At 57.3% G+C, this 13,890-nt stretch overlaps 1 protein-coding gene across 1 annotated transcript; it reads right to left on the reverse strand.

The window, feature by feature from the left end:
- Window positions 1-253: 253 nt before the first annotated feature.
- Window positions 254-13,416, reverse strand: ATG16L2 (autophagy related 16 like 2). Its single transcript, XM_023758755.1, has 18 exons — window positions 13,264-13,416; window positions 11,473-11,572; window positions 10,619-10,721; window positions 7,722-7,795; window positions 7,190-7,441; window positions 7,003-7,068; window positions 6,589-6,705; window positions 5,488-5,550; window positions 4,807-4,915; window positions 4,328-4,433; window positions 3,310-3,380; window positions 2,993-3,064; window positions 2,756-2,876; window positions 2,340-2,445; window positions 1,390-1,539; window positions 1,197-1,244; window positions 973-1,074; window positions 254-635 (listed from the first exon to the last, which is right to left on the reverse strand). The coding sequence occupies exons 1-18, from the start codon at window positions 13,379-13,381 to the stop codon at window positions 548-550; spliced, it is 1,866 nt and encodes a 621-aa protein (XP_023614523.1). The 5' UTR covers window positions 13,382-13,416; the 3' UTR covers window positions 254-547.
- Window positions 13,417-13,890: the final 474 nt, after the last annotated feature.

A 13,890-nucleotide genomic window follows, 5' to 3' on the forward strand; every position in this document is an offset into this window, starting at 1 on the left:
CCTCCGTCTACTCTGAGCAGGCCCAAGGTGTTGGCTCGGCCTCGGGACCAGCGTGGACCAAGGGTGAAGTTCCCATGGCTCCGAGAATCACTGCCCCTTGCTGCCTCTGGCCTTTCTCATGCTGTCTCCTCTCAGACTTGAGTAGCACGGGGGCCAGGCCAGCTCTGCCCAGTTCTGTGCCCAAGGAGGAAAGGGGGCCAAGCCTGGATCTCCTGGAGCCACCAGCCCAAAGGCCTCTCTGTTCCCTGAGTGCTGCAAAGAGGCAAGCTGACACCAGTTTAGATGTAATTTTTTTCCACTTTTGGCAGAGAAAGTGAAGAGACAGAGATAAACAAAATGTACTGTAATCACCCCCAACCCACACTTCGTTTTTAAACAAACAGGCCAGGTCCTGCCAGGCCTCCTTCCCTACTAAATGCCCTGAGACCACCCCACCCTGCCCACACCTCACTGGCCCACTGGCCCTGGAGCTCAGTGAAGGGGGCAGCTGTTCTCTGGCTTCAGGCTTCGGATGAGAGCTCCAGCCCAGGCAGGGGAAGTCACGGCACTAGTGCCAGAGCACAACCTTCCCGGCCTGGTCCACGCTCACCACGTGGTTCCCAGAGCAGCACCAGGCCACGGCGTTGACGGCAGCGCTGAGGAGAGGGAGGGCCAGGCTTCAGGGGGGTGCCAGGTGGACCTGCAGCCTGGCGCTGCCCCTCAGTACTGGGCCTGGGCAGTTTGAGGCTCTCTCTGAGCCCATTTCCTTCCCTATAAAAGGCTCACAGGACTACGGCGAAGATGGACCCAAGGGCATGTGAAAAGGCACCTTGTGAACAGTAAAGGGCTCTGGGAGGTGGAAGATATGGACACAAGGGCTAGGGACTCCAGGGCCCAAGCGTGTCAGAACCTGAACTGGGCTCAGTGGGACTGGAGGCAGGGCGGCAGTGGCCCTGAGGCTAGGGTGGGCAGGTGGGTGGTGGCCATGCTCACCAGTGGGGTCCCCGTAGGCTACTCTCCAATTTCCCAGTGTCTACGTCCCAGATATACAGGGCTCCGTCCCAGGAACCGGCCAGTGCAAAGCTTCTGTCTGGGCTGCGGTGGCCACGGCACAGAAAGAGAGAGGAGGAGGTCAGAGGTGAGGACACATGCACACTGACACACAGACTCAATCGGATGGGGCACACTGGGGCAGGCATGCGCTCTTGCATACACACCTGAACACGGCTTTGGTCCAGTCAGAACCGCACTTGAAGCCATCAGCTCTGAGGACAGACAAGAGTTGGGTCAGAGTGGAGGTGGCCGTCAAGGGATCGGGTACCTCAGCAGGCCCCGGGGAGCCTGTTATAGGGGACAAGAGGCCCAACTCCCCCAGCCAAAGCCACAGGCCAGAGGCCATGAGGCAGGTACCTGAACACCTGGCGGATATTGCTGACACGCAGGTCGATGACCTTGAGTGTGTTGTCACGGGAACAGCTGAGCAGATGCAGCTGATCGTGGCTGAGGCTCAGGGAGGTGACCCGGCCCTGCACAGGGATGACCTGTGTGCAGTGGGGCACCCTAAGGAGCAAGGACAGAGATGGGGATGAGCAGCAGCCCCACCCTGACAGAGGCACCCAGGTCTCAGAGCACTGAGGCCAAGGCTCACAGTGACTGATCTCCCACTGCAGACAGGCCCCTCCAACAGGAACCTGAGCAGCCCCTGAAGCCCTTGGGTCACTGAAATAAGGTCAGAGGGGCCCAGCTGGCATGGCTCAGCGGTTGAATGTCGACCTATGAACCAAGAGGTCATGGTTCAATTCCCAGTCAGGGCACATGCCCTGTTGCGGTATCGATCCCCAGTGTGGGGCGTGCAGGAGGCAGCCAATCAATGATTCCCTCTCATCACTGATTCTCTCTTTCCCTCTCCCTTCCTCTCTGAAATCAATTTATTTTTTTAAAAGGCCAGAGGAAAAGCAAGGAAGTCTGTCTTCACACGCGTGAAAGACAGCAAGGGTGTCCAACGGCAATCCCTGCAGACGAGCAAGGAGCAGCCAGAGGCAGGCCTGGCACTGGCCTTTACCACCATTCGAGCCCAATGTTGGGCTCTTAGGTTTTAAATACAACTGAAACTTGTGTTCCTTTTGATTAAAAAGTGGTGACTATGTGGGAAAGGGGGTTTCTAGATCTTGGCTGTCAAGGCCCAGGCAGAGTTGGAAAGAGAAGCCCTGAGGTGGCAGAGGTCCACCAGCTGAGCCTTCACGGGGCCAAGCCCAGCACAGCCTCCCCTCCCCGAGGTGCCCACCAGGGCTCCACGGCCACAGAAAGGAAAGAGAACATGGGAGCCTGCCCCTGCGCCTCCGCCATGCACAGCCTGTCACCTGCTGTCCCAGAACCGGATCTTCTGGTCATTGTGGCCACTAATGATGACGTGGTCCCCACACACCACGTCGTTGCAGTAGGAAAGGACATTGATGGTCCTCGAGCCTAGGGAACAAGGAGCAGAGCCCCAGCCTCAGGGAAGGGTCGTCAGGAGCCAACCCACAGACATATGAGAAGCTGAAGCCCAGAAGCCTCCCAAAACTAGAACCCAGGTCCCCTGCTTCCCAGCCCAAAGCCCAAGGTCACCAAGAAACTGACAGCACCAATGGGGATAGAGAAGGAGGGCCCTTGGGAGGTTTCACACCAAATGCCTATGAATCTTATAAACACTTCCAGAGAGAAGGTCAAGGTCCCTCACTGACCAGCCTGGGGGGTGAGGAGGGCGTGGGCGGGGGGTTGGGGGGCTGGGCCTCACAGTAGGCACGGTCAAGGTCCCACTCCTTCACTGTCCGGTCTCGGCTCCCAGTCACCGCCTGGTGCCTCGTTAGCTTGAATTTAGCAGCCGTCACTTTGTCTGTGTGTCCAGATAGTGTCTCCTGCCCCCCCCCATCCCAAATATGGATCAAGGGCATAGTCAAGACTCCATAACACCCCCCCTCTAGGCCCAAGGCATGAACCTGACCCCCAGGCGGCCTCCCCAGTCAGACCTCACCTTGGACAGTGCCTCTCCCACCTTCCAGAGCTGAGCAGCCTGACTGTAAGTAGCTGCCAATACCTGGGAGCCCTGGAGAGATGAGAGTAGGAGAGGTCAGAAACCTGGGCCTGGCCAGAGGCAACATCCCTCAGGCCAGAGAGCTGGGATGGGCCGCCTTGAGGCTTCTCTCACAACCCAGGTCCCCCGGGCAGGCAGAGGAGGATTTGAGGGCCCAGTTCTAGGATACCCATGTATTTCTAAGAGCCCCCCAGCTGCCTAGGGTGGAAACTAGGGGGAAGGAAACATCCCATGCTACTGGGGCAAAGGCCTCTCACCGAGGGGTCGAAGTCCACACTGGTGATGCTGCTACCAGCTCCTTCAAGAGTTTGGTTGGCCTCCAGGCGACCTGGGGGAACCAGGGGAAGATATAGTGCAATGAGGTCACTCACCTCACGAAAACGGGGAGCTGGGATGGAGAGTGAGAAAATCAGTCTTTCCCAATTTAGGGATAGAATTGTTGGGTCTGTTCTGGGGGCCTGGGCTGCACCTTCCCAACCTGCCAGCAGGGGGCCCCAGAGGATAGCTGGTCATTTCACAGCATTAAAGAGGACTAGAGAAAAGGGGCTGTCCCTAGGTCACACAGCAAGCCAAGGGCCAGGCCAGCTAGAGATCGGACTCCTCTAGGAAGCCTCCAGGAGCTGGCTCTAACTTCCCAATACCCACCCACTACACCTCTCCTCTCGCCCTCCCCCGCCACATACACACACACACACACACACACACACACACACACACAGCCCAAGGTAGCTAGCTAACATTGGTTTCCTATTGAGTTCTGAGCGTTCAAATGATAACAGAAGTGGCCTAGCACCCAGCTGGCATGTCTCAGTGGTTGAGCATCAACCTATGAACCAGGAGGTCACAGTTTGATTCCTGGCCAGGGCACATGCCCAGGTTGCGGGCTCAGTCCTCAGTGTGGGGTATGCAGGAGGCAGCCGATCAATGATTCTCTCTATTCATTGATGTTTCTCTCTCCCCCTCCTTCCCCCTTCCTCTCTGAAATCAATAAAAAATAAAAGAAGTGGCCTAGGGAACCCCTCATCTCCTAACAGGGACCATGTGAGCTCAGCCCTCCTCATCCTGCAGGCCTGGACCCCAGGAGCTAGAAGACTCTACCCTTCTTCAGAAAAGCAAGCTCAGCACTCTTGCCAAGGAATCATCTGGCCACTGCCCACAAGAATAGTCCACGTGAGGAAACATAAAGAGGTCCAAGACCTTTACCCACCAAGAAACAAGCTGAGGGTGGGGTCTGGAGAGAAAGCATGGGTTGGCCTGCAGGGGAGGGACCCTCACCTCCCACAACATTCCAGAGGTGAATGAGGCGGTCAGCCCCTCCAGTGGCCAGGAGGCTGCTATTGGGGCCAAAACGAACTGCATTGACCTCAGAAAGGTGGGCATCCTGTAGGAAAAAAGGAGAGATTGGTGCCCCTGATCCTTGCCACACAGGCCTCTCTGTGCATGCTCACAGGCTCTCTCACATGCGCTGGTGCACACAGTAGGGTCTCATCATCTCTGCCTAGACCCCTGCAGCAGCCTCCCCTGGCTGATACCCCATACTTCCTGGCTGGCCTCCTGGCCTCCCAGCCTCCTGTCTCTCCCTCTCCGGGCCACGCCCCTATTATAAATGGCTGAGGAGTGCCCACCACAAGCTGTGGCAGAAAAACTCCTCCTGCTGAAGAGCCCAGCCCTGCTTCCCTGGCCTCCTTGGACCACTCCTGGGGCCCACACTCCCCGAGTCAGCACCTGATGCATGTGGCCCAGCTCCTCCTCACCAGCACATCCTGAGCCCAGGTAGGAAGTCGGGCAGCCACGCACACAGGGATCCTCTGATACTGCTGCACGGAGGGTCCCCCAATTGAGTGTCCTCTCCTCTTCTTGAAACTGGGGGGAAAGGAGGGTCAGGAGGGCATTCAGCCAGTTCCTCTGAGGCAGCAACAACAGGAAGCAGACATCGAAGGCAACAGAAGGTGGCCAGGAGGCGTAGGGAGCACAGTCCCCAACCTGGCCTTGGACCCCAGGGGTCAGTGTGGAGAGGGCAGGGGCACAGAGAAATGCAGAGAGAAGGAGCAGAGTGGATGGACGCAGAGAAACCTCAGGGCTGGGGTTTCAGCCCTGGTCTTGTCACTCCTTGGCTCTGTGACCCTGAATGAGGCCCTGAGATTTCTGAACCTCAGCTTCCCAACTGAGTGGTAGCTCCTGTGCAGCCTCGGGCTGGAACTCTTGGTCCCCTGTGAGGAAATTCAGTGAGGGACAGAGCCTGGAAGAGAGCTGAGCAGGAGCTGAAAAGGCCATGCGCCCAGCTCGGCCTGTGGGGCTCAGCAGAGACTCGCACAGACTGCTGGGCACACAGATGGGCAGACTGAGGTACACACGCAGACCAAGTCTGAAAAGCTGCACACGAGGCTCCGAGACGCCCTATCCCTTCACACACGTCGGTGCACACACACACTTACTGCAGAAGCCCCTTCACCACATCCACACAGCGGGACAGCGTCAGGGAGGTGGCGGAGGCAGACCTGGGGCAGAATCGAGAGAGACCTGCTAAGGGGCTGGCCTGTGGGTGTGCAGTCAGCAGTTGTTCGACCCTACTCTGCCAGGGACCCTGGGGCTCACAGCTTCTGGAGCCCAAAATGAGAACTTGGCTCCTCGAAGATCCGGAGAGTGGCATGACCCAGCGCAGATGAAGATGGAGGCAGACAGCGAGTTGGCAATGAAGTCTCCCAAAGTTTTCACCATGATGGTAAGAACTGCCTCAGCACCCAAGTTCCCCAACCAAAGTTTCTGGGAGACTGAGCAGGGCCTATGGCGGGGGGGCGGGGGGGGGGGGGTGAAGGTGTCTCCAGGCTGGAATAGCATAAGGCTGAGGGCAGGGGGATGTGAGGACCTAGATCTGCTGAGACCTCAAAAATGCTCAGGAGAGGGTGTGTCCTGGGAGGACCTGGCTCACCAGGACTGCCAAGGATCGCATGTCCCTCCCCAAGGTTCCTTCACTGCCCTGAGGCCTAGGCACCAGTGACCTGCAAGGAAGAGCTGCAGGAGAGCTTTCAGCCTGGGGAATGGGGCAGGGAAGGGCAGCCTCAATACCAGGCAAATCAAGACAAATGAGGAAACGGAGGGGAGGGGCCCGAGGACTGAAACCCCAATCAGGTCCCACTGTGTGAGCTCACATCTATCTACACATGCTCAGATTCTCACACGCATTCAAGTATGCTCACCCAGGCTTGCACACTCATGTGCTCTCGTGTCCCTGTGTGTGCACACACATGCCTTCAACAGCTGAGCCCTGGGCCTTGCCCACAGGTTCCCTCCTGGTGACACCCTTTCACCAGCCTGACACCCCACCCCCAGAGATCTGGTCCTGGGGAGGAAAGAAAGGAGTGAGGACACGGTCGGGGTCCCTGAGGTGGCCCTGGAGGTCAGACCTGTCCTAGGAGGTCTGAGCTGTATGTACCCCAGTGTCTCTCCAAGATTCCTTCCAACCCAGGAATAGGCTCAAGGTCCCACTGGAAGACTCTGGGGTGGGGCTCAGCTCAGAGTTCTGGGCCAGTCCTCACCTGAAGGGCCTCTTCAACTTCTCACCAGCCTCACTCTCCAGAAACTCAGGCTCGGCAGGCAGAGTGAGAGTCATCTCAGCCTTCTCCCTGGTCCCATTGTCTGAGGTGTCTGGGTTCCTGGGAGAGCAAATGGAGCAAATGGAGCTCAGAAAGGCCAAGGGACCAGGCCAACCCCTCCCTGTCCCAGAGCCCCACAGGGTGAAGATGTGCAGACCCCGTGATAAGGGGTCAGGGTGGGCGCACACAGGACAGGCCCGGTGCTGGCTTCTATGACCACACGTGTCTGCGCGTGTCCTGCGGCCACAGTCTATGTGCCGCAGGCAGGTGTGGGGCAAGGTAGAGGTGGCGGCAGCGGCCCAAGAGCAGGGCACTGCAGGACACACGGGGCCGAGCCAGCATCCGAGGCTCTCTTACTCGCTAATGCTCACTGTCCGCTTGGCAGCCTTCTTCAGCTCCTGGGACACCAGCGCCTGCTTGGCCCTGGGGGTATAAACACTTCCTGGTATACAGGTGCAGGGCGCCGCCCCTTTCCCCAGAGGGCGTGGGTCCTCCTTCCTGGGCAAGGGGCTCCCATACGGGGGACGGGACCCAGCCCTCTGACCTCTCGCGGCGCTCGTTGCGCAGGTTGCGCTCGGCGGCCGCGCGCGCCTTGCGCTGCACCAGCCGCTCCAGCAGGTCGCGCGCCTCCTCCTCGAGCCTGCGCAGGGCCGCCTCCCGCAGCCGGGCCTGCAGGCGCAGCGCCTCGTAGGCTGCCCGCTGCGCCACGTTCCGCGCCCGCCGCACGTCCACCTGCCTCACGTGCTGGGCCCGCTCCTCCTGCAGCTGCGCCACCTGCGCCTCCAGAGCCGCCAGCCTGGAGCCGGGGGCGAGCCAACGTCACTGCCCCGTGGGAACGGGTCCCCGAGCTGGGGCGGACTTGCCCGCGGCCACGCGCCAGCCAAGCAGCTAAGGCAAGTCTCCCACCCAGCCTTACCCGCTCCGAGTCCTGCGGTGCCGGGCGTTTGGGGACGAGGGGAAAGCGGTCGGGCCCTGCTGGAGACACGCGGGGTCACCCGTCCCCCCGTCCCCCACCCGGGCTCGGAGCCCCCCAGACGTGGGCGCGGTTCCCCTGCGCTCGCCCGCCGGCGCCTTACCTGCCCTGCCGCTCCTCCAGCTCGGACTCCAGGGCGCCCAGGGCTGCGGTCTTTTCCACCACCTGGTAGGCCATCTGGGGGCGGTTAAAGGCCAGACTCTGGGCCTCTCTGTAGAGCTTCAGCCAGGGTCTGCTGCTGCACCCACCCGCTCCCTTACTGAAAAGCAAGCTGAGGCACAGGTAGACTTCGGGTCTGGCCCGAATGCACTGCTGTTTCATGGAGCGATGGAAGGGACTTAGGCCCTGAAGCCTAATCCCTGCGTGTCAGTCTTGGCGTGGCCATTTATTTTTCTCTGTGACCCAGGGGTGGTCATTCAACCTCAGCCTTCTGTTATCTCACCTATAAAATGGGAATGATCATGCTGGCCTTATAGGGTAATACGAAATTATTATGAGAAATCGTTTTTCAAATAATGGCAAATTTTTTAATAGAGCACTTATGTGTTCCATGCCTTGTTCTGAGCATTCTACACATATTAACTCTTAATCCCCATAACATCACTCTGAGGTAGGTGATGCCATTCTCCACATTTTACAGAGGACATTGACACAGAGAGGTTAAGTGCCTTGCCCAAAGTCACACAGCTAAGTGGCAGAGCTGATATTGGACCCCAGGCCACCGAACATTATGCTCCAAGTAAAGGGCTGGTCTGCAGGAGGGGTTCGAGGGTTGTGGGTTCTGTTCCCCTGGCGTACTGACCAGATCCCCCAGAGTAAGAAGGAGCCCTGAGCAGAGGCACACAGCCTAAGAACAGGAATGGACTATAAGAGCACCGGGCCCAGAATAAACGCTGGAGCTGCCCCACAGCCCAAGAGTGGGGGTGAGGGTCATCTTATCTGTGCCCCTGCCTCACTGAACAGTCCTTCAGCCAGGAGCTGGGGAAGCCACAGAGATCAAGTTCAACTCCCACCTCTTGGAGCTGAGGTATCAGTGGGAGAGACAGGCCCCAGACAAAGCAGTTCCCACCAGTGTGGCAAGAGGAACCTGAGGAAATACCCTAGGCTGGGGCTCAACTGGTAACCTGTTCCTGTGTTCTCACATGGGCGGGCCTGGGGAGGGATGCATTGAGGAGCAGGGTTGGTGCGGTCCACCTGCACTGACATTACTCACTCTCTGAATGGGCCTGGGGAGGGGCCCAGCACACACAAGGCAGGGAGACCTGCTTTCATACCTGGCCCAGTTTATAACATTTATAATTCCTTTCACCACTAAGCAATCTGACCACCATTTCCACTTCCTCACCTGTCATTTACTTGCATTGATGTCTTGGTACTCAGTTTTGTTTTGTTTTGTTGTCGTGTTTTTTTTTTAATGCTTTTCAATATTCAAATAATAGAGATGGAAAACAGATTAGCTGCTAACAGGAATTAGGGATGGTTGGGGCAGAGGGATAAGTTGTGACTAAAATAGGACAGAGGGAGATCTCTGATGATGAAATAGAGCCGTATCTTAATGTTCACACAAATCTACACATGTGACAGAATCACAGAGAACTACAGACAGTTCACACCAATATCAATTCCCTGACTGTGTGTGCTGTAGTTACAGAAGATGTAACCAATGGGGGCAACTGGGTAAAGGGTACACAGGTCCTCTCTGTACTGTCTTTGCAGTTTCCTGTGAATCTATAATTATTTCAAAATAAAAAGTTCAAATAATAGTAATAATACATGTTGGTTGTGATCATGTGAAACAGTGCAAACAAAGGAAAAGCCCCTCCTCATCCCCTGGTATATCCGATGGGAGCTGCCTGGTGTGTGCCTGAGGAAACGAAGGAGAGGGAGTGCTGAGGGCAGGGGTGGGGGGGGGATCCCATACAAAGGGAACTGTGAGCTCAGAGATAAGAGAGTGGCAGGATATATATACACCAAACTGATCATGGGGAGGGGGGTGAAAGAGGCTCTTACTTGTTTGTATTCTATGGACTTCTGTTCTCTTGAAATGTTCACAACAAGCATATATATTACTTTTTCTCTAATGGAAGTCACTTTTATTATTAAAATATATCACTCTGAGTGCCGTATGAAGAATGGATGGGGGTGCCAAGAGAGGAGTCATCCAGGGTGGAATGAGGTCAGTTTGGACCAGGCCAGACATGGTATAGGAATCAGAAGTTGGTAGATTTCGAGGCAGGATCCATGATCTGGTGACTAGCTCAGAACAGAGGGCTGGGAAGGGTCAGGGGTGCCCCCAGGTTTCCAGCCCTGTGACCACTAATGGAGGGGTGCATGATCCACCTCATTCATCACTTAGCCTACAGATATGCATTAGCATGGACTGTGGAGACAAGCCCCAGGGACACAGTGGAGGCAAACCAAAAGCATTCCAGGCCTTGGGGTGCTCAGAGCCCAGAAAGGGGTTCAGATGTTTGAGACCCACTTCTCAAATGTGAAGTTGTGACTACAAGACGCTGAGGGAGAGGCCCTCACTGCATTCATAGCCCCATTCCCACACTAGTTAGGCAGGTGACTTGGCATGCTGTAACTGGACATGAGTTTACTGGTCCATCATTCTCCTCCAGTGGACTTGAACCTCCATAAGGCCAGGTCTTGTTTATGCTGCATTCCTGTGCCTTGCATGTAGCAATTGTCAATAAATATGTGTTGAAAGAATGGAGAATGCCCGGCCAGCGTGGCTCAGTGGTTGAGCGTCAGCCTATGAACCAGGAGGGCTGAACTCTCACCTCACTTCCTCCAACTGCTGTTGGAGCCCACTTCATCCTGGGCTGCCAGGGCCAAGCTAGAGAGCATCGGACTGTCTGGCCTCAAGGCACTGGACGTGGGGACTGTCCCTCTTTTGCCGGCTCCCTTGGACTGAATCTTCCATCCCCCCAAATCCTAGATCCTGGCCCCACTACTTGTCTCTCAGACCACATTCTCAGACCCTGCCCAGCCTACCTCACCACAGACCAGCCGAAGTCCCTCCTTCTCCTCTTGCCATTTCACCCTCAGAATGTCTGGTGATGGGACTTGGTCTGAGTTAGACTGCGACTCCTCCTCCCTGCCAACCAATCAAGAGAATGGTGCTCATTGTCCCTCCATTCACCCGGGCCATGTGCATGAAAAGCCCAAGACCAGAATCATGAACTTTCTCCTAGAAAGGTGGAAGCCAGAAGAGGAAAGCGCACATTTCCAGCAATTGAAGCTGTCCATGACTCAGCTCTGGGAGTCCCCCAGCCTTGGTTTCCATGGTCAGGACCCTCCTTTAGACGCACCTCCCAACTCTGAGCCCCAACCCATTCTTGATTCTCATCTTCACTCCCTCTTCGGAATAGGTAGCAAGACCCTTTCTATATGCATCAGGTAAAGAATTAGGGATACAGTCCTGGCTGGGAAGGCTCAGTTGGTTAGGGGTTCAATCCCCAGTAGGGGGTGTGCAGGAGGCAGCCAATCAATGATTTGCTATCATCGTTGATGTTTCTCTCCCTCTTCCTTCCTCTCTCTGAAATCAATAAAAACGTACTTTTTAAAAGACGAGAGAGATAGAGACAGGAAAGGGGAAAAGATGCGTGGGGGTGGGAAGGGAAGGAGATGGGACAAATGCAGAGATGGACTGAGATGGGTAGGAGAGAAGGACTTTCAAAGCAGCTGGCCTGGGGGAAGGCTGAAGAGCTTACATACCCCTCCCCCCGGGTAGCAGACAGGGGCCAATGAGGTGCCAGGGAGAGAATGGACCCAGCATAGGCAGTGGGGGCAGGGCCTAGGCACAGGCAGCCCATTGTGACCACAACCACAAGCACGCATACACTCACCAAGGGCCCTGGTGGGGGACCGGAGTGACATCGTTTGGCTCTGGCTGCAGCTTGTCTGAGAACCGAGCCAGCAGTTCAGCCTTCTCTAGGAGACGGTTATCTAGGGGTGCAAGAGGGTGAACCTGGGGCAAAGACACTTACCAGCAAACTCCAGACAAAAAGGTTCCCTGTCTGGCTGGGAAGGCTGCAGGAGCCCAGGAGTGCCAATGGGAGAGCTACTGGCAGATTGGGTTCGACCCCTTCCTTAAGGAGCGTTCATACAGCTCCACCAGGACCTTCAGCCTTGGCACAGCATCCTCACAGCACTAGCCTCCAGACCCTCCCAGGAGAAGACCTGCTCTCCCAGAAGGATGACCACCACTGGGGAAGGGTCCTGAGAAAGGAAGGGGCCAGGGTTGAACCCCCAGCCCCAGGGCAGGGCCTGGCCACAGAGAGTGTTCTGAAACACACAGCTCCACCTGCCTATGGCCTTACTTCCCCTCCAGGGACTTTCTGGATGAAAAACAATCCTGACTTCCCCTGGTAGTTGGAAGATTCCTCTCCCCTCCCATCCCCACCCTCCTCCAGCCCCACCCACCATCCCAGCCAAAACAGAAAGCCCTTGAGCAGTTATCCAGCAGACCTCAAGTTCAGTAGTTTCTGCTGCAGACCCTGAAACACACCTCCTCCACACCCACCGCGGTCACTTCCTCTTTTTTCACCAATTCCAGGATAAGGTGGAGGTGACAAGCCCAGGCCTAGCTCCGCAGCAACTTTCCCTCTCCATGTCTCACCTCCAAACCCCAGCCCAGCCCTCAGGGCACTGCACTGGCCCCCCAGCAAGTCTAAAGATGCCATTTTGCCCAGCGTATGGGTGAGAAATCTGAGGCTGAGGAATATGATCTGCCCAAGACCACAGAGAAGGCTGGGCTTTAGGTGTGTCTGATTTCAGCCCTCTGGAGGCTCCCCAGGCCCACACATTTGCAGCTGGTGGGGGGAGGGTTGGTGAGGGAGGACTGATTAAGCTTCAGCCAAGATTAGGCCCAATGATGGAGCCAGACTCTAGCTGCTAGAGGGATTGGTGACCAGAGAAGTGACCAGAAGCCCTGCACACAGATGCACACCTGTTTATCTCGCTTGATCTCCATACCCCTTCCTGACCAGCTACCCAGAAACAACTCTGTGACCGTCTGATTCCAGGGCTCAGCTAGCTCCCTCCTGCAGCCTGGGGCCTCCGTTTCTCCCTCCGGCCAGCGTTGGCTGGGCACAGAGGCACTCCAAAAACCTGCGCCAGGATCACCTACCTGTGGCAAAGCCTGAGACTCTGAGCTTCCTCCCTAGAGATTCAGTTTCACTCCTTTCCTCAATTAGCTAAAGTCTAAACAGTAGTTGCTCTGGACAGTCCCACCTCCTTTCACTGGGCTATGGGGACCAGATGGACTGACCAGGCTCTACCTTAGGGACCGCCCGGCAGGGGGAAGCACAAGAGACCCTACAACATCAACACCGGCTGACGGTGCCTCCTCGGAAGCACAGCTCACGGAGCAGAGCCGGGCCCAGAGGGGCGAGGAGAGCAGCGGCATGAGGAGGAGCTGCGTCCAGGACGGCGCTCTGAGCAGAGCCTGAGCTGGAAGGGGCAGGGATGTGGCCAGTCGGAGACAGGGCGTCACAGATGGGGGTGCAGCAGGCCCCAGGCCTCGGAGACGAGAAGGCACTGGTGCACTTGCGTCACCGCTGGAGAAACCAGACACATTTTCCCGCAGCCCCCATCCCCTCCGCAGCCCTCATCCCAGCCCCACGGGGCGCACTCACAGGCCGGCACCAGCTCCAGGAAGAGCGCCTTCTGCGTGCGGTCCCGCTGCCGCAGCTGCCGCACGATGTGGCGCTTCCAGCGGGCGGCGGGCGCTCCGGCGCCGCAGGGCCCCGCCATGGCCGCGCTCTCCCGCCTGCCCCGCGTGGGCAACGGTTCCTTGGGAGGCTCGGGTGGGCTGGGGCGGGGCCTCCCCGGGACTCCGTGACGCCAGGGGGAGGGCCGCGGCGGGGAATCCCCGGGTTGTACCAAGAGCGTATTTGCGGGAGAGACGCAATCGTGGGGGGAAGCCGCGCCCGTGTCTACACCAAGGAGACCCCTAAAACTCTCTCACCCAAGTTGGAGCTCCTATGGCTGCCGGGGGCAATAAGCGGGACGCGAGGACGGAGCCTCCGGGCGGCTTCCCCGAGCCGGTGGGCGCGTCCGCAGGCGGGGCCCCAGGGCCAGCGCGCCTTAACCCCACAGTGAAGAATAAAGGAGGAATTCACTGGGCCCAGGCTCATCCCAAGGTCCACTGTGTAAGGCCCCTGCAGGCCCTGCTCTCTCTCCGTGAGTGAATGCAGACCTGTCCATCCCCAGGAAATTAGAGAAACTGAGCAACGCTGAGGATGCAGACAGGCCTTGGAATT

Source organism: Myotis lucifugus, unplaced genomic scaffold, assembly GCF_000147115.1.
Source record: "Myotis lucifugus unplaced genomic scaffold, Myoluc2.0 scaffold_138, whole genome shotgun sequence".
In the NCBI taxonomy this organism is placed as follows: Eukaryota; Metazoa; Chordata; class Mammalia; order Chiroptera; family Vespertilionidae; genus Myotis; species Myotis lucifugus.